This window comes from Podarcis raffonei, chromosome 4 (assembly GCF_027172205.1).
Source record: "Podarcis raffonei isolate rPodRaf1 chromosome 4, rPodRaf1.pri, whole genome shotgun sequence".
Classification (NCBI taxonomy): domain Eukaryota; kingdom Metazoa; phylum Chordata; class Lepidosauria; order Squamata; family Lacertidae; genus Podarcis; species Podarcis raffonei.
This window is the reverse complement of record NC_070605.1, coordinates 6062613-6089479: the sequence shown is the minus strand read 5'-3', so window position 1 is coordinate 6089479 and position 26867 is coordinate 6062613. Positions and strand designations below refer to the sequence as shown.

The following is a 26867-nucleotide window of genomic DNA, read 5'->3' as shown; positions in this document are numbered from 1 at the left end:
TTCAGGTTTTGGGGCTGATCTCCAACGAGCCTTTGCGCCTTCACCCCTGCCGTGTTGTGAAATGCTGCTGGGCTCGCTGTCAACAGCTCAGGGCGGTGGGTGGTGCATATTCTATACCCCACTTTTCCTTTTTTTTTAAACAAACCCAGATGTGTCAGTGAGCAAGAGCCAGCCTTTCCGCACCGCCTAGTCCTGGCAGAGGCGACAACACGCCTCTAAGCCTCTCTGCTTTGCGACACCACGAAAGAGCTGCCACGAAACCGACCCGCGGGTTCGCCAAAGCGGGCTCCTCGCTCGCTTGTTCACGCGCCACACATCCACGCTCTCTCTCTCTCTCTCTCTCTCTCCCTCTCTCGCTCACTCCCCCCCTCCTTCTGCATGCTTCGGCAACCTGCATTAGGATCCGTTACAGCATCAGCCTTGAGAGCAGAGCAGAGCGAGCGAGCGAGAGAGAGGAGAGTCCCTAACACAGCTCCATCATTTGCCTTCTTCGGTGGAGGCGAGCGGCGGCTGCCTCGCCCCGGGGGCCACTGGGGCGGCATCCCTGGCCACCGGCCCCTGCCTTCCCGCCCGCCCGCCTCCTCCTCTTCCTCCTTCTGGCGAGGCTGACGAAAGGATGAGGAGTCATGGGCCAAGCTTGCGGCCACTCCATCCTCTGCCGGAGCCAGCAGTACCAGCCGGCGGCATCTGACTTGTGAGTGGTTCGTCCTTCCCTCGGAGTCCCTGGCCGCCGCCAGGAGTTCGGAGACTTATGGGGAATTTGGGAGGGGGGAGGGGGAGAGGGAGGCGGACGGGACCGGAGCCGAAGGAGCCTGGCTGGCGGAGAGGCGGGGAGAGAGAGAGACAGAGAGGCGAAATCGGGAGGTGGAGAGAGTTGGAGAGGAATGCAGGCAGTTCGGAAATAGCAGCCAGGAAGAACAAAAGGCTTTGGAGAAAGAGAGAGAGAGAGAGATGGCGGGGAGGGGCGCGCGCGCACAGAAGCGCTGGGAAGTGAATAGACCGAGATGGGAACGCGGGGGGGGGGAATAGAGGGGGAAAGGATGATGGAATGTGGAAGGTGAAAGAGGGGGTAAAGGGGGGGATTTAGAGGGTGTGTGTGGAGAGAAAAGTTCTCCCTGCAGCTGGATGGTAAGCGTTGAGCTGGACCAAAAAAAAAAAAAAGCCAAGAGGGCTTTGCTCCCCTCTGGGCTGGTCCCTCGGCTGCAGACACACCTGTCCAAGGTAGAAGGGAGTGGGGCGCGCGGCATCCCCCTCCCCAAGCGGTTGCCAGGGCGACACCGAGGGATGCTGTGCTCCGCCCGCCTTAGAGCATCCCTGCATCCCACGCCGGCCGCCCTTGGGTACCTCTCGGCGAGCGCTGTCCGTGGTGCTGAAGGCGGGAGGTTGCGCGGAGCGAGGCGGAGCGCCTGCAGCGCCTGGCGAGGGGAAGGGCGAGAGGGAGGAAGACGCTGGCTCCACATGGGCGACTTTGCCAGGTGCGGAGACACCTGAGGATGCGGCTGGGCAGGTAGCTGGGATTCCCCTCGCTGAGCTGGGCTGCTCCTTCCTCCGGGGTTGAGTCGGTGTCAATGTGATGGTCGGCTGGCCGGGTGCAAAGAAGGCAACAGTTTGGGGTGTGTGTGGGTAAAACGGTTTTGGTCAAGTTCTGCCTTCCGTTTCCTCCAGGATATGCTTGCGCAGGGCGGGGTGGGGGACATCCTCTGAGGGAACAGGAGCCTGAAAAGGGTTCCACCGGTAAGGAGAGCTCCTCTTGTAGTGTTGATACAGGGAACCACATTCCTCAAAGTTTGCTTGCTGCTCAAAACTAGAAATGCATGGAAAGGTGTGGATTGTGAGTTATGGAAGGGCTACTTTGGATCTTGTGGGGGGTCAGTCGGATTCCCCTAAGAGTGGTCATTTGATGTTTGCAAGCATTTGAAGTGAAATGTCATAAAGAGTGAAAGGTGAAGACTAGGAGTCTTGGTTGACCACAAACTTGATATGAGCCAACAGTGTGACGCGGCAGCTAAGAAAGCCAATACAATTCTGGGCTGCATCAATAGGAGTATAGCATCTAGATCAAGGGAAGTAATAGTGCCACTGTATTCTGCTCTGGTCAGACCTCACCTGGAGTACTGTGTCCAGTTCTGGGCACCACAGTTCAGGAAGGACACTGACAAACTGGAACGTGTCCAGAGGAGGGCAACCAAAATGGTCAAAGGCCTGGAAACGATGCCTTATGAGGAACGGCCATGTTCAAATATATAAAAGGATGTCACATAGAGGAGGGAGAAAGGTTGTTTTCTGCTGCTCCAGAGAAGCGGACATGGAGCAATGGATCCAAACTACAAGAAAGAAGATTCCACCTAAACATTAGGAAGAACTTCCTGACAGTAAGAGCTGTTTGACAGTGGAATTTGCTGCCAAGGAGTGTGGTGGAGTCTCCTTCTTTGGAGGTCTTTAAGCAGAGGCTTGACAACCATATGTCAGGAGTGCTCTGATGGTGTTTCCTGCTTGGCAGGGGGTTGGACTCGATGGCCCTTGTGGTCTCTTCCAACTCTATGATTCTATGTGAAAGTGGTCCAGTGAGTGGCTGTAACCTTGTTGTGGTTTTAAGCTTTGCATCTCTTTCATCCAGAGCGCTGGATGGTTGGCACCATGTTGAGAAGAAGCCTCAGTTTGGTTAGGGCTATAAACGAAGGTCTCTCCCACCCCCACCCCCCAGCTGGTTTTGTGTGCTCTTGGGCTAAAGGGAGGAAGACCAAGATATTGTTATTTCTGCTTAGATTGCAGTATGTGGCTTGCTTCAGAAGAGACACATCACTTTGATGGTGCCAATGAAAGGCAGAGGATGGAAATGGAATACATTACTTGCTATCCAGTGCCCTGGATCAAGAAACTTCTCCCCTCTTATCTTTTAAGCTGAAGGAGCAAATGCTCTTGTGATCTTCCATGATCTGATGGTGTGGTTCGCTGTTCCAGTTGAAAAGTGGAAAGGCTCAGGCCTTTGCATGTCATGGAGTTGCACTGGTGCAACACCCAGGGAGTTGCTCTGTCTCAAGTGGTGCAAATGCTCTGGTGCAAGTGTGCAAAATGGGGAGGAAGAGGGTGTGGGAAGGCACAAGTCAAAGGAGTGACAGCAGCAACTCCAGTCCTGAGCAGGACAAAATACACTTCTTGCAGGGGTGCAACCACCAATGATGATGGTGATGATTTATTTGTTGCATTCATATCCCTCCTTTTTCTCCAAGGAGCTCAAGGTGGTGTACATGGTTCTCCCCTTCCTCATTTAACCCCCACAAGAATCCTGTGAGGTAGATTAGGCTGAGAGGCCATGACTGGCCCAAGGTCACCCAGGCCCTAGGCCTACACTCTAACCATTATGCCACACTGCCTCTTACCAAGACCCACAGGTGCAACAGACCACAGGATGCTGAGTAGGTATTGCAGCACAAAGTACAAGCAGTTGCACACCAACAGCCCTATAGAATAAAACTAAAATCTCAGAAGTTTTCAAGTGGTTCAGGTGACAATTTTCACAGATGGCTGAGGAAGAGCCCTGTGCTGCTCTGAAGCTTGGCAGCCTGTCAGCACAGCTAGTCCTCTAGAAGAAGGCAGGCAGGCCCCATTAAATGGTACCCACTGAAGACACTGAACAGAACCATCCTCATTATCCCTTCTATGTTGAACAGGCCTTCAAGAGCCTACTTTTTGTGCTATGCTTTGATACTTTGAGCCCACGTGAAAGTCCTGGCTTACCTACCTCTTCCAGATAATTAGGATGACTTGCGCATTGTGGGAAATATACTGTGAGAAGTGGGGGCACACCATGGTCAGGTCTCTGGCAGCCATGCTAGGGGTTGTGGGAGTTGCACAAAAACCTGTTGTGTGACCCACTGTGCTAATGATGTCATCACTGCTCTTCCGCTATTTACATAGGTTACATAAACCAGCTGCTCTGCTTGTAGACTCTTGTAAAGCCTTTAGGCGAAGTAAGTATGTTGTCCTCCCCCCACCCCCTTTTATGAATATATATAAGAGCAAAACCACAGCCAGGGAATAAATAGAAACACATCAGACTGTTAAAATGACAGCTAAACTTCAAGAACCAGTTCAGCTCATGCATATATGAAGTCATCTCACTAGGCAATTTGGGGCAAGGTGTCATCAGCACGCTGACGATGCCCAGATCTCGTTCTCTGTAGCATCTTAATCACAAGAGGCTGTGCAAGGACTGGAACGGTGCCTGGACTCAGCGATGGCTGAATGAGGGCCAGTAAACAGATTTTGAATCCTGGCGTGATGGAGGCACTGTGGGAGGATAGTTCCTGAGTCTGGATAATTGGTTCATTGTCCTATGGTTGATCCTGCAGGAGTTGTGTGGCCAAAGCATACAACACGGGCTCAAAAGCTGGTTATGGGGAGCACATGGCTCCCATGTTGCAAAAGCTCCACTGGTGACCTGTTTGTTTTGAGGCACAATTCCAAGTGCTGATATGACCTATCAAGCCCTTTAAGGCTTAAGTCCAGGCTATCTGAAAGACTGTATTCCCTCATATGAACCTACCTGGGCTCTGAGGAAGCCCTTCTCTTGGCCCCACCACTCTCACAGGGACATTTGATGTGGATGTGGAAGAGGGTCTCCTCAGCGGTGGCTTCTCCTAAACAACTTTGGAACTCCCTCCCTAGAGAAGCCAGACTGACTCCCTCCTGGTTTTACTTCTGCCAACAGGTGAAGGCAGTTTTATTCCAGCAGGTCTTTGGGAACTGACTGCATTTTAAGGAAAGGGAGTTTAAAGAGTGCTGTGCTGATTTTTATTATCTGTACTTTAATAGATTTTTTAATATATATTTTGTTTTAATTCTTTTAACGGTACTGTTTGATATATTTTAAGCTATTTGTGTTTTACTTGTGTGGTTATGGTTTGTGGAAGCCACCTTGAGTCCTGGTTTGGGAGAAAGCTGAGATATTATTATTATTATTATTATTATTATTATTAGCTTTGAGGAGGTGCTCTCTTTTTGCAGAAAGTAGTGTTGGCATAAAGGTGTTATAAGAGGCTCATGAATTACGAACCTCAGACAGCAGCAAAAGTGTGTCTTCTTGGCAGATTTATACCGAAACTGACACTCATACGGATCTTAATAGAGGGATAATCTTCATGGAACACGCATGCAACATCAAAATATAGACATCCATTGCTGCAATGGGGAGCAGCCCGGCAACAAATGTCTGCATTTCTTTGGTTTGAGAGAATTAGCTAATTTATTCTAACCATGACTAAACTCTCTCACACACAAAACATACAGACGAGGAGAGGCATAGATGGCTCTCAGATCACCTCCTTAAATCTGCTCTTTTCTGGGCTAAACATCCCCAACCCCTTCAACCGTTCCTCATAGGGCTTGGTTTCCAGACCTTTGATCATCTTGACCACCTGCCTCTGCACACTTTCTAGCTTGTCCACACCCTCCTTAAACTGTGGGGCAGGGCGAGGTTTTAGGCTCCTCCCTGCTCCCTCCAAATGTTGGAGTGCCTTGCTCACTTTCTGTGCACAAGCCTTGAGGCCATCGGTGCAACTCTCTCGGTGTCTCTTTCGCACAATGCCGCTAGTCTCCCTGCCTTGCAAATGAAAACCCACTGGAACCATTTTCAAAAATCATATGCCGGCTGCTGAAGCAGGGTGTGTCCCTGGCTCTTGCAGCCAGCAGCCTGGCAATATTAAATATCCAGCCCAAGGTGTTTTGTGCTCTGAGTCTTGATCTGCTTATTTGCCCCCAGCGGCTGCTGGATGGAAGTAGGTCACACTGCATGAGTTGGATCGTGTCTTCCTCTGCACTCATTGCATGGTCATTGCAGGGACATCCAGCAATTGCTCCTCCGCCTTCCATTGACTGGCCCTTTGTCCCCGCTTAGTAAACTCTTTCTCTCTTTCCTCTCCTTTTCTTTCTGTAAATTTATTTACTTATCACGTTTCTATACTTATCACGGCCTAGGACCCTCGTACCTACGGGACCGCCTCTCCCGGTCTGCCCCACGGAGGACCTTAAGGTCCATAAATAGCAAAACCCTAGAGGTCCCAGGCCCTAAGGAAGTCAGATTAGCCTCAACCAGGGCCAGGGCCTTTTCAGTGCTGGCCCCAACTTGGTGGAACGCTCTGTCTCATGAGACCAGGGCCCCGAGGGATCTGATTTCTTTCCGCAGGCCCTGTAAGACAGAGTTGTTCCACCTGGCCTTTGGCTTGGAATCAACTTGATCCCCTCCCCCTCTTTCCTTTCTCCTTTCTCCTTCTATGATGGAACTCCTAGTTGGGGACTTCCCTGGCTTTTTTCTGGCCTGCGTAGGACCAGTCTGGATAGTTGGCCTTGGTGAAGACTTGACGTTTTCATCCCCAAAAAGTTTTTGATTTGAGTTTCTACTGAAATGAGGCTGCATTTTAATGTTGTATTTTAATCTTGTTTTTAAGTTGTATTTTAATCAATTGTTTTTATACCTGGTGTTAGCCGCCCTGAGCCCGGTCTTGGCTGGGAAGGGCAGGGTATAAATAAAATTTATTATTATTATCCCACCTTTTCCTCCAGGGAACCTAGGGTGGGTCACATGGTTCTCTTCACAACATCCCTGTGAGGTAGGCCAGGCTGAAAGGGAGCCACGACCCAGTGAGTTTTATGGCCAAGAGGGAATCTGAACCCTGTTCTCCCAGGTCCTATTCTGACACCACTGCATCATAATTTTCTGTGGGCCCATGTGGACTCCTACCTACCAACAGAGAAGAGGACACTTAACCTGAAAAAGTAGGGTACGGTGTTCTCCATTAGCCTTGAGGTTGTTGCAGACCCAGGCAGTACAGATGCCTGATTTACCCAGGAGTAAAGTTTCATACAATGGTTTTGCTTGGTCATCTCTATTCATGAAAATGTGGCGTCATTTGTTTAATTATTATTTTGTGCAATTAATTCTAATGCATGGTGAAGGTCAGGATCTGTATCATGCAATAAGGCTTGTCCACATTTACCACTTGGAATCATAAAGTTGGAAAAAGAACCTAAGGATCATCTAGTCCAACCCTCTGCAATGAGGAATATGCAAGGATTGAACCTGCAACCTTGGTATTATCAACACCGTGCTTTAACCAACAGAGCTATCCAGGCTCCCTTGATCTCTTCATCATCTGTAAGAACATAAGAGCCTTCCGGATCAGGCTGGTGGCTCCTGTGGTTTCTAGCAACCGAGATTCAGAAGCAGACTGTGGAGGGCAGAGCATTGTCATCAATAGCCCCTTCCTCCTCCATGAATGTATCCCATCCTTTTTTTTAAAAAAAAATATTTTTTATTAGGAATTTCAGCATAACAATTTATCAAAAACATATCATCCTCATTCCCCCCCCCTTTTCCCTCCCCCCTCCCCAAGAGAAACCCACCCTCCCGCCCCCACCCGGACTTCCCTCAGCTCCTCTCTCTGGTTTTTCAACACGTTGTTCTCTGCATATTATAAAATTGTAAAAATCCTTAAATTATCGGTCTGTATGTTGCCAATAATAAATTTGTGATTGTTTATTCAAAACCTGCCACGGAGGCCAGTTCATTTTGTTGTTTCTTTAGCTACTTTGTTAAAGGTTCCCATTCTTCTTTAAAGTCACAGTTGTCCTTTTCACGCAGTTTGCGCATCAGTTTCTCCAGTTCCACATAGGTAGTCAGTTTCCCTTGCCACAGTTCTTTGGTCGGGATTTCTTCATTCTTCCATCCTTCTGCTATCAAGACTCTTGCCGCCGTTGTCGCATACATGAATATGTTCTTCAATTTCCTTGGCAGGTCTTTTCCTACAATCCCTAACAAAAATGCTTCAGGCTTTTTTACAAATGTTAATTGGAACATTTTCTTCAATTCATTGTATATCATTTCCCAGAATTTTTTTATTTCACCTCACATATGATTTTATCACACCACATATGATAAAAAGTCCCTTCTTTTTCCTTACATTTCTAACATATGTTTGAACCGGTTTTGAACCCACCCTCTTTTAAGCCATACAAATTGGTGTCCCTCACAGCCTCCTGTGGGAGGGAGTTCCGTAGTCTAACCGTGTTGTTTCTTTATCTGTCCTGAATTTCCCAGCATTCAGCTTCATGAGGTGCCCATGAGTTCACACACAGCCTCACAGAAGTCTGCTTTGAAGATGCGTCCTTCTATTGATATAGACACATCCTTGATATTCTGACAATCCCTTCATTTCTTCCTCTCTCTGCTTGACTGACGGGATGAGAGAGAGAGGGAGAGAGAGAGAGAGAAGAGAGAGAGAGAGGAACATCTGTAGGATGGGATGCTGAAATATCGGTTGACATGGTGTGATAAAAGGAACATAATATCAAGGCAGCTTATCATGTATTTATGCAGCATGGAGGCACATCTTATCAGAGCAATTATGCTTAATAAATGAGTTGCAAGACAACAGAGACCCCAGAGTGAATAATTGCCTTATTGGGCCATACCCAGAGCTAGTTTAAGGCTTGACTGCCTTGCTTACGTAGGAAACTGCAAATTCACCAGAACGTAAGTGATGGAAATGCAACTCCTTCAAGCTTTCAAGGGTGGGGTTTTTTTTGGGGGGGGGAACAGTTACTGTCCCATACTTAGTTCACAGGCCGTGACTGACAGCGTGTCAAAAACCCCAGAGGAGTTTTCCTAGAATAGAAAAAGAGGAAAATGGGATCCTTTTGTGTCTGCTCTGCCTGTGACATTGCAAAGCCGCCTGGGTGCGGAGGGAGGCCAAAATGTCTCCCACAGGCCTCAGGGTGATTTCGGTCTGTGAAAAGAGTACAGAGGACTGACAAAAAGCCAAATGTCCAAAGAGGAACATGGTCTAAGCCCAAATAAAGAACCCTAGAAGAAAAAGGAAATGTTTAGAATTTTTTAGTTTAGAGAAAAGGCAAGTACAGTGGTACCTTGGTTCTCAAACTTAATCCGTTCCGGAAGTCTATTCCAAAAATCAAAGTGTTCCAAACTCAGGGTACACTTTCCCAAAATGCAAAACGGATTAATCCATTCCAGACTTTTAAAAACAACCCCTAAAACAGCAATTTAACATGAATTTTACTATCTAACAAGACAATTGATCCATAAAATGAAAGCAATAAACAATGTACTGTACTGTAAAATAAATAAAACAATATTGTAGATGATAAAAATTAAAATTAATTTTTTCCTCACCTGCACTGAAGATAGTCATTGTTTGGATGGCGGGCCTTTATCCATTTCTGCAGTCAATCAATCAATCAATCAATCAATCAATCAATCAATCAGTAGCTGCACTGGGATCCACACAGCCACAACAACAAATTAACTGAAAAAGCCTTGAAACAAAAAAATGCAAAATAAATAGCAAAAACAAAAGCACCAAATATAAGCTCCAAATTTCACCTCAGAAGACTGCAATCGGAGACGGAAGGCTTGAATTACAATGGGTGGGACGCAAATTAGCAGCGCAACAGGAAACACAGGGGGACGAAAAATGGGGCACGTTCCGCTTCCAAAAAAAGTTCAAAAACCGGCACACTTACTTCTGGTTTTGCAGTGTTCTGGTTCCAAGTTATTCGTGAACTAAGCTGTTCGAAAACCAAGGTACCACTGTAACAGGTGGCACAAAAGTAATATATAAAATTATACATGGCATGGAGAAAGTGAATAGAGAAACATCTATCTATCTATATCTATCATCTTGTTTGTTTTGACAGATTAGAGAACTGGGCCAAAACAAACAAGATGAATTTTAACAGGGAGAAATGTAAAGTATTGCACTTGGGCAAAAAAAATGAGAGGCACAAATACAAGATGGGTGACACCTGGCTTGAGAGCACTACATGTGAAAAGGATCTAGGAGTCTTGGTTGACCACAAACTTGACATGAGCCAACAGTGTGATGCGGCAGCTAAAAAAGCCAATGCAATTCTGGGCTGCATCAATAGGAGTATAGCATCTAGATCAAGGGAAGTAATAGTGCCACTGTATTCTGCTCTGGTCAGACCTCACCTGGAGTACTGTGTCCAGTTCTGGGCACCACAGTTCAAGAAGGACACTGACAAACTGGAACGTGTCCAGAGGAGGGCAACCAAAATGGTCAAAGGCCTGGAAACGATGCCTTATGAGGAACGGCTAAGGGAGCTGGGCATGTTTAGCCTGGAGAAGAGGAGGTTAAGGGGTGATATGATAGCCATGTTGAAATATATAAAAGGATGTCACATAGAGGAGGGAGAAAGGTTGTTTTCTGCTGCTCCAGAGAAGCGGACACGGAGCAATGGATCCAAACTACAAGAAAGAAGATTCCACCTAAACATTAGGAAGAACTTCCTGACAGTAAGAGCTGTTTGACAGTGGAATTTGCTGCCAAGGAGTGTGGTGGAGTCTCCTTCTTTGGAGGTCTTTAAGCAGAGGCTTGACAACCATATGTCAGGAGTGCTCTGATGGTGTTTCCTGCTTGGCAGGGGGTTGGACTCGATGGCCCTTGTGGTCTCTTCCAACTCTATGATTCTATGATTCTATGATCTATCTATCTATCTATCTATCATCTATCATCTCATAACACTAGAATTCATGGGCATCCAATGATGATGAATGCTGGAAGATTCGGGAAAGATAGAAAGAAGTCATTCTTCACACAATACGTAGATACACTATGGAACTCCGTCCCACAGGAGGCAGTGATGGCCACCAACATGGATGGATTCAAAAGAGGATTAAATTCGCAGAATCAGAGAGTTGGAAGGGACCCTGAGGGTCATCTAGTCCAACCCCTGCAATGCCGGAATCTCAACTAAAGGATCCATCCAACCTCTGCTTAAAAACCTCCAAGGAAGGAGAGTCCACAAGATGGTGGGCTCTCTTTCCTTGCAGGATTTTAAGCAGAAGTCTTGCATCTGTCTTGCATGCTTGAGTTGAGATCCCTGCAATTCAGGGGGGGTTGGACTAGATGACCCCTGGGGTCCCTCCCAACTCTACAATTCTATGATTCTGTGTGCCTTTGCAGCTGGAGATTTGCATTGTGCTGTGCATGAGGGTGGGGAGAATAAAAAGGAGACCCATAGCCTTGGCTCCTGTTGTTCCCTCTGCTTCACTGTCAGTCTGTGATTCAGGCCCTCAATCACTGCCTCTTAGCTAACCCTGCAGTTTCGTCCCTCCGTGGGGGACATTTTCCTCCCTGATTATCTGGTTATCCAAGTGTTTTATGGCTCTGGCATCTAAGCAAATGCACAACGCTGACTCTTCCGGATGGCGCAGAGGCCGCCAAAAGAGCGGAGCCACAGCACGCAGCGTTGGGGAACGGCAGCCCCCCGTTCTTTGCAGAAAAGACGTGTGTTTGGATTTCCAAAACACGACGGGATAGGGGTATTTCCACGAGGCCTCTGAGCACGCATTTTTGCTGCGAGAAATGCACGGCAGCCTCCGCAATGGGGCTCTCTTCATGAAACAGGAGGGGGAAACAATGGGGTTTATTATTTGCAACAGGCTGCCCTTCCCGGCCTCTGATGCCATGGTCGTCATTCCGCCACCGAATGCCAGGCACGGGTTACAATTGTGGTGCTCATGTCAGCTGGCTTCAGAAGCTGCCTCTGCCTACGGACATTTTTAGATGTGTAGTAGCAAGACCAGCACTTTTGAGCTGCACACTTGACCACAGTCGATGCAACCTAGAATTGCGCCAGCTTTTCCCTCTACTGCTTCACGCTGCTGGGCTTAAATCAGGGAGGGGGCTCTGCTGAGACCATCTTGCCCAAGCCCACCCACCCCACTCTGGGCTAGCCCTAACACATTCCACCTGCTCCCATTTCCCCAGTTTCCTGTGTGATCTCTTACCTGCTGTGCCACGTGAAATGCTGCCCCTGTTTTGGCCTTGTTAAAAAATGTGATGCCTTTGTCAGGAGTTCAGCCTACACTTGAGTAGGACTCTGGCAGAGGCCCGACTGGCATGTTCTCTCCCTCCTGGTCAATCGTTTGGGAGCTTCCAAAGCTTTCTTCAGCCCGAACATCACAGCGACCGATGCCAACAGACACCGGCACACTTAGGGATCCGCAGAGTTTGTGCATTTTGTGCGACAGACCTCAGCAACTCAGCATTTTGGCTAATCTACTTTATTTACATATAAACACACACGGAGCACTGCAACATGGCTCCCTCTCTCTCTAGCATCAGACAGCAAAGAGAAAAAGAACAAAGGACAATAGTCCCACTTTACGGAACACAGAAACACAAACATCCTGTCTTCGTCACATCCCACTCTGTGAAGTCAAAACACACACCGTCATGTGACAGACAACAATCCCATGACTGCAATCATGGAGCAGGAATTTTAACAGCCTTGTGAGTGACTTGGTATCTCTCAGGGTCCAATTCCTTCCCCCTTGGATTCCTAGAAGTTAAACAGCATGCCTCACTTCTTTCTTTCCTTTTAAAATATTTTTATTAAAGTTTTCTTGGTTTACAAAGGTGTGTGCAATGTCTCTTTTTTCAAGTTACATTTTCCACAGGTCAGTTTCATTTGCTGAGACATTAGGGATACATTAGGAAGAAAAGGGGGGGTAGAGGTGGAGGGGGGAAAGGTGAGGGGTGTGTGTTGGGAGGCAATGTTTCTAATTTGCTTAACGTATGTGTGGATTTTTGTGCCAGTGTCGTTTGTGCGGGTTCTCTTTGCTATTTGCTTGTGTTCCTTTGGTGGCGAGAGAAATTGGGGTTGGCATAGGGTGCGGTTGCTTGTTGGCGATTGGCAGTAGTGAACTTTCTTTTCGTGTGTGAGTGGGGCGGGTGGGTGTCTTTGAATCAGCCATATAGATTCGTATGCTGGTGGTGGATCTTGTAGAGTTCATGCTCATAGAGCTGTAGATCGGGAATGTTATGTACTGAGTTGAATAGGATCCAGAATGCAGCAGTCTGATTGGTCCACAGGAGCCACCCAATCCAGCTCCAGGTGGAAGTGAATCCGCAACCTGATTGGCCTACAGCTGAATCCCGGAATTAGCCAATCACATGGGGCCCATTGTGTAAATAATGTATATAAAGCAGACATTCTGGGAGAACTTCCATTCCTCCTCACCACTATGAGCTGAATAAAGAGAATGAAATCCACTCTCAACTCAGAGTATATTTCAGGGAAGAAGAAGAGGAAGAGTTTGGATTTGATATCCCGCCTTTCACTCCCTTTAAGGAGTCTCAAAGCGGCTCACATTCTCCTTTCCCTTCCTTCCCCACAACAAACACTCTGTGAGGTGAGTGGGGCTGAGAGACTTCAGAGAAGTGTGACTGGCCCAAGGTCACCCAGCAGTTGCAAGTGGAGGAGTGGAGACGCGAACCCGGTTCACCAGATTACGAGTCCACCGCACTTAACTACTACACCACACTGGGACCGAAAGAGTCATCTAGTCCAACCCCCTGCAATGCATGGGGGGTTTCATTTACACTCCCAATCCCCCCCCCAGGAGCTTAAGGGCTTAAGGTGCTCAAACACACAATTTCATTTATATCCCACTTTCTCCAAGGAGCTCAAGGGGGCATACACTGTTCCCCACAGAAACCCTGTGAGGCAGACTAGGTTGAGGGGAAATGACTGGCCCAGGGCCACCCAGGGAGCTTCATAGCTGAGCGGGGATTTGAACCCTAGTCTCTCCCAGGTCCTAGTCTGACACTCTAACCGCAACACTATGCTGGCTCTGATAATCCACCCTACTGATAATATGACTATATATATATATTCCTATGGTCTTGAAAGACCTACACTGGCTCCCAGGATGTTTCTGAGCACAATTCAAAGTGTCAGTGCTGACCTTGAAAGCCCTAAATGGCCTTGGCCCAGGATCCCTGAAGGAGTGTTTCCACCCCCATCGTTCTGCCCAGACATTGAGGTCCAGCTCCGAGGGCCTTCTGGTGGTTCATCTCGCTGCAAGAACCTAAGTTACAGGGAACCAGACAGAGGGCATTCTTGGTAGTGGCGCCCGACCTGTGGAACACCCTCCCACCAGATATCAAAGAGAACAACAACTACCAGACTTTTAGAAGACATCTGAAGGCAGCCCTGTTTAGGGAAGCTTTTAATGTTTAATAGACTATTGTATTTTAATATTCTGTTGGAAGCCACCCAGAGTGGCTCAGGAAACCCAGCCAGATGGGTGGGGTATGTATAAACAAACAAACAAACAAACAAACAAACAAACAAACAAACAAACAAACAATTATTATTATTATTATTATTATTATTATTATTATTATTATTATGGCACAGGCACTGCAGCTGCGGAGGCATGTTTTGAAGTGTGTCTGCCTATTGTCAGGCAGCAATGTTTTCCTGCTGCATCTTTAGCTACCTTGTCTTTTGAATTGGTGGAGGACAGGCTATTATCAGAGGTAATGGCTCCTGCACATCGAGAAGAGGAGAGCCTTTGGTGATGGCTTGGGAGGGAGGTGTCAGCACTGACCTGGGAACAGGGGCGCTGCAAGCATGACTCTGTTTCTGCAGGGAAACACGGGCGTGCTTGGGATGGTAGCCCCACAGGGAGGTTCCTGGTGTACTCATAGAATCATAGAGTTGTATGGGAATCACATTTAAACAACTCCTGACCTTCCAACCTCCATTTGAAAACCTCTAGTGAAACGGAGCCCACCGCTTTTGAACAGCTCTTAACTGTCAGAAGGCTTTTCCTGATGTTTAGTCAGACCAATGGCTCCAAGTTGCAAGAAAGGAGATTTCTACTACAGTGGTACCTCGGGTTAAGAACTTAATTCGTTCCAGAGGTCTGTTCTTAACCTGAAACTGTTCTTAACCTGAAGCACCACTTTAGCTAATGGGGCCTCCTGCTGCCGCTGCACCGCCGGAACACGATTTCTGTTCTCATCCTGTAGCAAAGTTCTTAACCTGAAGCACTATTTCTGGGTTAGCGGAGTCTGTAGCCTGAAGCGTCTGTAACCTGAAGCGTCTGTAACCCGAGGTACCACTGTAAACATCAGGAACAACTTTCTGGCAGTAAGAGCTGTTCAAAAGTGGAACGGTCTCCCTTGGGAGATGGTGGGGTTTCCTTCCTTGGGGGGTTTTAAACAGAGGGTGGGTGGCCGTCTGTCAGGGATGCTTTAGGTGAGATTCCTGCATAGCAGGGGGCTGGACTAGATGACTTCTTGAGGTCCCTTCCAACTCTGTGACTCTGTGCAGACGTGACATCGCAGCCACCCCTCGTCTACCTCTGCTTTAGTCCCACTCTTAAAATACAGGCCTAACTTTCACAAGACATTAGGTGCTTTATTTCAGCGGCAAGTTTCCAACCAGCCTGTTTTTATTAAACCTCCTCCCTCGAGGGCTCTCGGAAGCAAGAACATAACTTAGCGTCTACCTTGTTGCAATTTAAACCAATTCTTCTTTGCTTCCCTTTGGTTGCCATGGAGAGCATTTGTGGCACACACACACACACACACACACACACACACACACACTGCATTGTTCAAAGATCTATAGGTTCATGTGGCTTGGAAGGAACCCATATTCCATTTTGTCCAATGCCAGTCCACAAAGCATGTCTCATGCAGAATGCCGGTCCAGATTCCTTTATATGCAGCCTACGCTCTTGCGACTTTTAACAGGTGCTCAACAGGTAGACATTAAGCAAATAAAGGCTTCCGCACCAGCTTGCTTTGAAGCTAAGAAAAATAAAAGCCCGATTTTGTGTGTGGATCAGGCTGCTATCGAAGGGGCAGGGATGGAGCCAGGTGGTTGTTTTTTAGCCTCTCCTGCTGAAAGAACAGAGCAAAGGAAGCACATCTAGATCAGTATTGCAGACACTGACTGGCAGGCTCTCTCTCCAGGATTTCACCCAAAGGTGTCCCCCAGACCTACTGGAGATGGTGGGGCTTGAACCTGGGACCTCTTGCACACAAAGCAGATGCTCTCCTCACTGAGATACACTCCCTGTGCTCAGGGCTAAAGCGCTCTGCTACTACGGGAGTCTTGGAGAGGAGCAGTGCGCTCTAGTCTTTTTTATTTATTAGTGCATTAATTTGGAGGTTTAAAGTACTTATTTGTATTGAGTAGGTTTGAAACTTGATCTGAAGGAATGTCTCCTTATTTGACATTACATTTTAACGTTACTCAATTGCAGGGGGGATGGACTAGTTGGCCTTTGAGGGTCCCGACTCTACAACTCCATGATTCTAAATAAGGGGCGGTTCCTTGAAAAACGGAACAGGTGGGATGGGAAGCCTATTTACATTCTTCACTTCTTCCAAAGAGCTCAAGACAGCATACACAGCCTCATTTTTTACTATTTCAGTCACCCAGTGAGGTCACTTATACTGAGTGGAAGCCCCACAGCTGTGGAATGTAATGCATAAGTAGCAGTCAAATACAACATTCCTTGTTTTCCTAGAGTGGACATGTGGGGGAATGTTTGGTCCAGCCAGTTGAAGCTTCCTGTTTCCTCCTGGCTGGGACATCCTTCTTTTGCATGTGACTAGAGGTGGGTGTGACCTTACCTGTCCAGGTAATAAAAGGACGAGTCATGCAGCACACACTCTCTCTCTCTCTCTGACTTCCTCCGTCATTGGAGCAGCTTTTTAGCTAGAAATGCTCTGTTGGCTTTCAAACAACAGAGGACACTGGAATTATCCCCATATGTGATAGATCCACATGTATATACTTTGTAACTAAGTCTGCCTTCAGGGATCCAACTGTGAACTGATGTGAGTAAACTACTTTTAGATACTTTAAACAAGATTGTAGCATGTTTATTCTTTTATGAGGGATATAAGGGAACTTACCAGGAACCTAATAGTGAAAGGCTTAAAAAACCCTGCAACCAGCTATTCGCTGTGCGTTTAAAAAGGGGAAAGTAAAGGAACTTGCTAGCGCAAGTCAGGAAGGATATTAATAAGCAATATATCCTCTCCTGCCTCCCTGAACATTCCCACAATAGCTGGGTGTGGATTTCAACCTGGGATTCTGCAGGCACTGTCTTTGTTGTGACACACAAGAGAGCTCACCCCCTGAATGTATGGCCAGCTTTTCCCAACCTGGGGAGACAATGGAAGACAGAGCACTTTTGCAGGTGAAGTCAACCTGTTGGAAAGTTTCAGCGCCTGCTATGGCTGTAGAGAGAGATGTTTTGTTGCAGCTGGGGCAGATGAAGGTGTCCGGCTGTGCTGATGCAGACGCACCAGGGCGTTTCTTCTCTCTGCTCTTCTCCCGGAGGCCATTCCTCCTCTGGTCACTGCTATAGATGCATGACCTGTCTGTCTCTGGGCACTGCAGTCGTCTGCAAGGGATTCCCAAATGGCAGGGCTGATGTTGCCAGCCTTCATGATATATTTGGAGACATTCCAACTAAACCTTAGGAAAAACTTTCCAAAGATAAGGACTGTTCAGCAGGGAGACAAACTCACTCGGGGGATGGTGAACTCTCCTTCCTTGGAGGTTTCTCAGCAGAGATCAGATGGCCACCTGTCAGGGATTCTTCAGCTGTGATTCCTGCATTGCAGGGGGGTGGACTGGATTGCACCTGGGGTCCCTTCCAGCCAGCACTCTCTTTAGCATATGCACTGCCGGGGTGCAAAGATCCGCCCAGTGTCCCCAATTTAGTTTAGTCCCCAAATTAACTTTTACTATGCTTATGTCAACATTATGTTGGTATGGGAAACTGTCGTGTGATGGGCCAATGGCCGTAATAAAGTTCAATACAATATGCTTATATCAAACACCACGCTTACGCCTTATCTCTTGTTTACGAAAGAAGGGAGGGAAAAGAAACAAACTTTTTTATTTGCTCATTTATTTACAATGCACTTATGCTTAAGTATACAACACCACAACACTTAAACTTATAAGTATTGTTTAGGTACCTACTTAGGAGAAACATCAGTCGTGTCAAAGGGCCACTAACCACACAGCTGAATAGCAGCTCAATACAATACGTAACATAATATTTTGATGTAAGAGTTAATTTTGCGTGCACAGGGCCATTGTGAATGACAAGCGCCGTCATTGAGTCTGACAAGCGCCGCTGTTTTCAGGTTGCGTCCCGCGGTGACCTGGAAGTACCGGAAAGGGTTACTTCCGGGTTTCGCCGCACGCGCATGTGCATAAGTGGCGAATCGTGACCCGTGCATGCACAGATGCACAGACAAGGGTTGCGTTCTGCTCATGTTGTGAACGGCCTCCAGAACGGATCCCGTTTGCAACCAGAGGTACCGCTGTATATGTATTTTGTTTTTCTAGCTTGATCAAAATTATTTATTACTTCATAACAGGTAGATAGTAAGAGTTTAGGCGGCTTCAGCGGCAGGCGCCTAGCACCCGCCAGAATTCGGCGCCCGGGTGCCCTGCACCCCTTGCACCCCCGGGTAAAGATGGCCCTCCTTCCAGCTCTACAGTCCTATGGTTCTATGACTTGGGAAGCAATGGGTTCAAACCTGTTGAGAAAATGAATTTGATGCTGTGCCCCGTTCATCAGTAACTTGACACACTTCATTACACTCTCTCAAGCTTCGAGAAATCTCTACATTTCCCCAAATCACTGATCCTGAAACAGGTTGGTAGTTAGCTGCTGCCAGAAGACGAACTTAGTCACTCTGATGTCAAGGGGAAGGAGTTCATGAGTGTCCGCCTGGGAGAATTCAGGTCTCCTTGAGCTCTGCACCCGCCTTCCTCATGCTTGAATTAACTTCTCCGCTCTTTATTTCTGTTTTGGATCTTTCCTGAATCTCATGCATACTCAAAACGAGGAAGATGCCACAACAATGCCCTCCAGCAATGCACCCTTAATTATTGCTCTCACTTCCCATCCGAAGAGAGAAGCCAGAGGAGCAGCAGTGACTTGCTCAAGGCTCTGTTGTAGCCTGCCGGATGCAGAAAGGACGTCTGAAATTGTTCCTTGCCAAGCCTCACCCTGTCTGCTTTCCTGCCTGCAAAATAAGAATATTTTTTTCAGTTTCCTAATGCATCCCCTGAATTTGTGGTGCTCATGAGAGCATCCATCCATCAGCCATCATGCGTACCCAGCACAATATTAAGACTCACGACAGATAAAAGTTAGTCCTTGTCCATGCAGCATATAGTTAAACTGTGGAACTCCCTCCCACAGGAGATGGCTACAGCCGCCATTCTAGATGGCTTTAAAAGATGATTAGACAAATTCATGGAGGAGAGGGCTGTCAATGGCTTCTAGCCAGGATGGGTCTGTTCTGTCTCCACCGTTGCTCTTGTGCTTGAATCCTGCTTGCAGGTTTTCCACAGGCATCTGGTTGGCCTCTGTGAGAGCAGGACTCTGGACAAGATGGGCCACTGGCCTGATCCTGCAGGTCTTATACTCTTATGTTCTTAAATGGTGTCTGGGCAAGAGTCAGACACAAAGGCCTTTGATTCATAGACTCGGAGAGAGGAAAACACACACAGGAGAAGGAGCAAGAGGAGATGTGTTGAGCTGCTTTGCCTGCGAAGACTTCCTGGCTCTTCTTCCAAGCAACCAGTTACTATTTCAGTTCAGGGGAAAGACTGAATCACATGAAGGCTTGGTTAACTCTGATATTGCTCAGCAGAGCACATGGCTTTTATGCGGCTGCGAGAGCAGGCAATTTCAAGATCCACCTGCCTGGCTTTGAGAAAGCCACAGGAAAGTGATGCCCAGTTCCAGGTCAAGTGTCAGACTGTATTGTTATGAGTTTGGGGGCCTGTCTGGATGATAACCCAAGTCCCTTCTGTAAGGAGCTCGTCCTGCACTCGAGTAGGACCCTGGCAGAGACACATGCCCAATTGGCAGGTTCTCTCCCTCCTGGTCATTTGTTCAGGAGCTTCAAAAACTTTCTTCAGCCCAAACATCACAGCGACCGATGCCAACCGACACTGGCACACTTAGGGATGTGCAGAGTTTGCACAACTTGCACGTGACAGACCTCAGCAACTCAGCATTTTGGCTAATCTACTTTATTTACATATAAACAGACATGGAGCTCTGCAACATGGCTCCCTCTCTCTCTAGCATCAGACAGCAAAGAAAAAAAGAACAAAGGACAATAGTCCTACTTCATGGAACACAGCAACACAAACATCCTGTCTCCATCACTTCCTGCTCTGTGGAATGAAAACATACACCATCATGTGATAGACGACAATCCCATGACTGCAATCACAGAGCAGGAATTCTAACACCTTCCAGTTCTTGGGGTTCTGTGTGCAGCGATATGGTTAGCTTCTAATGGAAGAGGTTGTTGAACTGCCAGTGAGCACTCAGGGCTGATTTCCTTCAGAATGGATGTGTTTGATCTTCTTGCAGTCCATGGGACTCTCAAGAGTCTCCTCCAGCACCAGAATTCAAAAGCATCCATTCTTCGGCGATCAGCCTTCTTTATGGTCCAGCTCTCACTTCCATACATCACTACTGGGAAAACCATGGCTTTAACTATATGGACCTTTGTTGGCAAGGTGATGTCTCTGCTTTTTAAGATGCTTTGCCAGGTTGTATATACCTGTGCATAAAAGCATATCTCCTGCAGACACCACGGTCTGCGCCGACCTTCCTTCCAAGGAAGCCGAACCTGTGTAAGTGTCTGAAATCCAGAACCCCTCCCCATTCAGAGATTGGGGTGGCGTGCGACAGTATCTCTGGAGCAGGGAGGCCACTTTCATAAGTGATGTTACAAATGTCATTTTTGTCTGTGGCATATATTTCCTCCCCCTAAAAAAGCTTGTCTCGATATAGCACAGGGAACATGAATTTTTAATGTGAACTATATCATCTTTTAAAAGATATATTCTTATTTATAAAGCGTCCAAGAAAGGGTTGGCAAGGTGCTGGTCGAAGATAAAAATAAATGGCAGGCTTTTGCCTGCAGGAATGCAATCTGAAATGTCCCTGGGTCACGGCTATTACAACCCAAGTGATCTGGAAAGCGTGCATTTGCTTGTTCACTTAAACAGACATGGACCTAAAGGCGTTTATCGTTAGTAATAGTCGTTGAGGGCCATCTTTAGCTGCATCTACACAGCTGTAAAAAACACCGCTCTGAAAAAACACACGTTTTAAAGCTCACAATGGAAAATTTCATCGAGTTCCGAATTCAGCTCTACAGCGCCATCTGGTGTCACGGTGTTATATCGCATTTATAATTTGTGTTTTTTTACTAAAGTAGCTGAGTCCTTTGTCAAAAAGGAACCTGGAGCAAACAGGCTTTGCTGCTGCTACTGTGTGTGAATGCAGCCTACGACCCTGTTCTGGGAAGCAAATTGGGGAGGGTTTCTGTGGCTCGAAGTGCCTTTTGCCAGCTACAAGTGGTATGAGAGCTATGGCCATTACTAGACTGGGAAAGCTGTTCATGCGCTGGTTCCTTTGGACCAAAATGAAGTTCTGGAATAGCTGACCTGGTAGAGCACGAGATTCTTAGTCTCAGGTTCATGGGCTCAAGCTCCACATGGGGCAAAAGATCCCTGTATTGCAGGGGGTTGGACTTGATGACCTCTGAGGTCCCTTCCAGCTCTGTGATTCTTTGATTCCATATCAAGATGGAATAATAATAATAATAATAATAATAATAATAATAATAATAATAATAATATATTATTTATACCCAGCCCATCTGGCTGGGTTTCCCCAGCCACTCTGGGTTGCTTCCAACAGAATATTAAAAGCACAATAAAACGTCAAACATTAAAAACTTTCCCTAAACAGGGCTGCCTTCAGATGTCTTCTAAAAGTCTGTTAGTTGTTTTTCTCTTTGACATCTGGTGGGAGGGCTTCCACAGGGCAGGCGCCACCACCGAGAAGGCCCTCTGCCTGGTTCCCTGTAACCTCACTTCTCGCAGGGAGGGAACCGCCAGAAGGCCCTCGGCGCTGGACCTCAGTGTCCGGGTAGAATGATGGGGGTGGAGACGCTCCTTCAGGGATACAGGACCAAGGCCGTTTAGGGCTTTCAAGGTCAGCACCGACACTTTGAATTGTGTTTGAAAACGTCCTGGGAGCCAGTGTAGGTCTTTCAGGACCGGTGTTATGTGGTCTTGGCGGCCGCCCCCAGTCACCAGTCTAGCTGCCGCATTCTGGATTAGTTGTAGTTTCCGGGTCACCTTCACTGCAATGTGCTCCTGTGTGAGGCTTCTCCCGCGCCTGATCCGGAAGCTGTAGTTGGTGCTGAATGCTGCAGCATGATTGCTGACGAGAGTGAGCCCTTGTCAGCACAGAACACATAATTTGCCCTGGTTGCCAATTTTCTACTTGGCCAAGTTAAAACCCTCAACAATTTGTGACGCCTTGGTGCTCAAACAACTTGGAACCCAAACACTGCAAACCCGGAAGTAAGTATTCCGGTTTGTGAACTTTTTTCGGAAGCCAAACGTGCTCCATTTTCACTTTTACACTTCCAATTTGAGTGACACACTTCCGTTTTGAGCATTACACTGTCTGTTTTTGCTATTTATTTTGTGGTTTTGTGGCTCTTTTTGTGTGTGTGACTGTGCGGAACCCAGTTCAGCTGACTGATTGATTGTGTGACTGCAGTACATTGTTTATTGCTTTCATTTTATGGATCAATGGTCTGGTTAGATACAGTGGTGCCCCGCAAGACGAATGCCTCGCAAGATGAAAAACCCGCTAGACGAAAGGGTTTTCCGTTTTTGAGTTGCTTCGCAAGACGATTTTCCCTATGGGCTTGCTTCGCAAGATGAAAACGTCTTGCGAGTCTTGCGATTTTTTCCGCCCCTCCTTTTTCTAAGCCGCTAAGCCGTTAAGCCTTTAATAGCCGCTAAACCGCTAATAGCGCTAAGCCACTAAGCCGCTAATAGGGTTGCTTCGCAAGACGAAAAAACCGCTAGACGAAGAGACTCGCGGAACGGATTATTTTCGTCTTGCGAGGCACCACTGTAGTAAAAATTCATGTTAAATTGCTGTTTTAGGGGTTGTTTTAAAAAGTCTGGAACGGATTAATCCCTTTTGCATTACTTTCTATGGGAAAGCGCGCCTTGGTTTTGGAACGGACTTCTGGAACAGATTAAGTTTGAGAACCAAGGTACTGTACCACTGTACTTGACTGCACTGTCCAAGCAAGCCAATAGCTTTTTGCCTCCCAAGGAGGGAGGGACCTGCAGAGACTAATGATCTCACGCCGCCGATTCCAGGAATCTATCCCCCTCTCCCTCCCGGCACCTCTCAGCCTCTGAGCTTTTATTCTGCCTTTTCCTCTGTCTCCTTCTCGGCTCCCACGTGGCCGGCTGATGGGTGTGTTGGGCCTTCGCCAGGGCTGGTGAGGAGGAAGCTGCCGGGAGTCTCTCTGGAGAAGCCCAGACAGGAGCAGCGGCGAGGAGGCTGTTGTCGCTGCACCTTCAGAGGGGATGGGCAGAAGCGATGGAGGGGTTGGGAATGCATGGAGCTTTCAGAATCCATTCCGTCCCATTCCCAGCTTGCATTCCCCATTTCTTTCCTGTCGATTCTCCTCCTCATACCTACTGCATTTAAAACTCAAGCCGCCCAGATTTCATCTTCAGAGGCTGAAGCAATGGGGATCTTTTTATAGAATTGCAGAGTTGGATGGGGCCCCTAAGGGTCATCTAGTCCAACCCCCTGCAATGCAGGAATTTCAAATAAAGGATCCTTGGCTGTGCAATGTCTGTTTAAAAACCTCTGATGAAGGAGAGTCTAGCACCTCCCAAGGGAGTCTGTTCCACTGCCAAACCCATCTTATTTTGAATGAATATGTATAAATGAAAATATCAAATGCTGTGGAACGGTGCTCAAGTAATAATGTAGCCACTGCAGATGGGTTTATGAAGCATTCTATATCTACCCAGGACACGGGTGGCGCTGTGGGTTAAACCACAGAGCCTAGGACTTGCCGATCAGAAGGTCAGCAGTTTGAATCCCTGTGACGGGGTGAGCTCCCGTTGCTCGGTCCCTGCTCCTGCCAACCTAGCAGTTCGAAAGCTCGTCAAAGTGCAAGTAGATAAATAGGTACCGCTCTGGCAGGAAGGTAAACGGCGTTTCCGTGCGCTGCTCTGGTTCGCCAGAAGCGGCTTAGTCCTGCTGGCCACATGACCCGGAAGCTGCACACCGGCTCCCTCGGCCAGTAAAGCGAGATGAGCGCCGCAACCCCAGAGTTGTCTGAGACTGGACTTAACTGACAGGGGTTCTCTATCTTTTTTTAAGGTGCTACAATTTTTTTTATGCCCCAAGAGGTTAACCAAGTTGGTGAATCGAAGGGAGGAAATGTGCGAAGAGGAAGCTGCGAACCAATGCTCACCTTGGTCCATCTACCTCAATATTGTCTTCCCTGACTGGCAGCAGCCCTGCAGGGAGTCTCTCCCAACCCTGCCTGGAAATGCCACTGGGGTTGGCCTGGGGTCCTTCAGCATGCAGTGTAGATGCTCTAACAGTGGACCCAGGTGAGAGCAGAAGGGAGCCACAACCCCTCAGCCTGCGCCCCTGGAGGGGCCTCTCTCCCCCCCTCTGTGGGTGGCAACTCTCTCTCTCTCTCTCCCTTGTTGCCACCACGGAAATATCACTGCGCATGGGCTTACCGGAGAGTTGACTCACATCTCCCAGGCAGACAGCTGGGAGTAAGATGCCAGGGCTCCCTCCGGATATCTTGTGCATTTCACAGGCTCTGCACGATAGCTTCTGGCAGCAGGGTTCCTGCCAGAGTGGCTGGCTAATACCAGTTGCGAAAGCTCCGTTTTATTTTGGAAGAAGGGGGTGGGAAGGTGGGGGGGGGGGCAAGGACTCAGGAGGAGGAGGAGGAAGCAGCTCCCAGACTTGGAGAGTTCTTCCTTGGGGCACAACCTTTTGTCACTTGATCTCGCCACGGACTCTGGATTCCTGGCGCCTCTGAATTCTCAGCCACACCATCCGCACATCATTCGAGCTCTCGGCCCTTCGGAAACTGAGGTCTGCGCTTTTCAAGATCATTTCTTAGAACGTGGCTGTATAGCTACACTGGAAGCTGCCTTATTCTGAGTCAGACTGTTCGTCCATCTAGCTAAGCATTGTTTACACACGGACTGGCAGAGACTCGCTAGGGTTTCCGGCAGGGATCTCCCGCATCCCTGCTTGGAAATGTGGGAATGTTCAGGGATGCAGGAGAGGATATATTATTTGATTATAGCCTTTCCAACTTGTGTTAACAAGTTTCACAATTTAGCAGAGTAACATTCCCCTTTTAAACTTACAGCGGATGCGTTTGCTCAGGCTCGCTAAAGCCTCTATAATAACTGTTCTGGTATTTTCCCCTTAAAAGGTAAAGGGACCCCTGACCATTAGGTCCAGTCGTGGCCGACTCTGGGGTTGCGGCGCTCATCTCGCTTTATTGGCCGAGGGAGCCAGTGTACAGCTTCCAGGTCATGTGGCCTGCATGACTAAGCCGCTTCTGGTAAACCAGAGCAGCGCACGGAAATGCCATTTATGTTCCCACTGGAACGGTACCTATTTATCTACTTGCACTTTGACGTGCTTTCGAACTGCTAGGTTGGCAGGAGCCGGGACCGAGCAACGGGAGCTCACCCCGTCGCAGGGATTCGAACCGCCGACCTTCTGATCGGCAAGTCCTAGGCTCTGTGGTTTAACCCACAGTGCCACCCGCGTCCCTTGAGACTGCTTAGGGTAGTGATAAAGTGGGGTATCAAATCCAAACTCTTCTTCTTCTGGGTACCAGCTGCAGGAAACCACAGGAGGGGAGAATTGCTCTTGTGCTTGGTTCTTGCTTGTCGGTTTTCCAGGGTGGCCCCTGGTGGGCCCCTGTGAGAACTGGACTGGATGCCACCTTGGCCTGATCCAGCAGGCTCTGCTTACCTTCTTTTGATTCCCTGGGAAGACAGAGAGAGCGTGCATTTGAACCAGTTTGTTTGGTAAATATATCTACAGTGACTCGCATCCAGCGCCCCAGGGTGCCTGTGGCATATCCAGCACAGCATCCCTGGCAAGTGTAAGGATGCAGGTGTCTCTTCTCCTCACTCACTGCGGTCCACTGGGGCATGGAACAGGAGCCCAGAGGCAGCAGCAACACGATGGGCATAATCACTGGGATGCCAGCCCTCAAATTCTCAGATCCGCATCCCATGCAGGCCACAGACAGCCAGCCAAGCTGCTTCTCAATCTCAGGCTCCTTTATGAATTCACAAGAGCGCAAATGAGTTTTGCTAATCAAGTCTTTATTAGGTGTCTCCTCTTGCCCCCCATATTTCTCCTTTTGTACTTTGCATCGCATTAATCTCTTAAACTCCTCTGGAAGCGCACCGCAGTGCGTTAATTACAATGATATCTTTGGAGCGCAGCAACCGTTGCCTCCCATTGTATCCGCGATCCGAGCGGCAGACCTTTCCAAATTCCCTGCTCCGTCCTTGCGCATACAGAACCCCCTCCCCCTTCCCCCACCTCCCCTTTCCTCCCAAAACAACCGCTGATGAGATGAGAAGGTTCATCGTACCTGGCCTCTCGCTTGTAAAATTACTGGTGACAACAACTTTAAACGCTGCTAATTATATCAAAGCTTGCAGGCTGCTTTGGGCTCACCTCAAAAGGGCTATTATAGAGAGGTGCTGGAAAGGGCAGGCAACGTGATGAAGGCAAGGGAGCGACTCTCCTGTGAAAAAAGCAAGTGAGAGGCGACATGATGGAAGTTTGTGAAATTTTGCCTGGCCTGGAGAGAAACTTTCCTCCCTCTCTTCTAACGCTAGACCTCCTGAGCATCCTCACGGACAACCTCCTGCAATCTTTTTGCCCAATGTGGGGCTTGAACCCTGCATCCCATTTATCCAAAGCCTTGACTGATGTGTCAGAGGCAGTCCCAGCATCAGAAGTAGCACATGTTTCACCCAAAGGGGATGTTTCAATCAAAGTCCTGGTTGATATCCCACCTGGGGCAAGGAGATGTGGGACTCTTTCAGATTTCCATAAT

The 26867-nt window shown here is 48.0% G+C and overlaps 1 protein-coding gene across 1 annotated transcript in view; it reads left to right on the top strand.

The window, feature by feature from the left end:
• Positions 1–372: 372 nt before the first annotated feature.
• The window catches only part of PDE2A (phosphodiesterase 2A), a 384874-nt gene continuing 358379 nt past the window's right edge, over positions 373–26867 (top strand). Inside the window, exon 1 of the mRNA XM_053385339.1 lies at positions 373–694. Coding sequence (XP_053241314.1) covers positions 627–694 — 68 coding nt within the window. The 5' untranslated portion in view covers positions 373–626. The remainder of the gene's footprint in view (positions 695–26867) is intronic.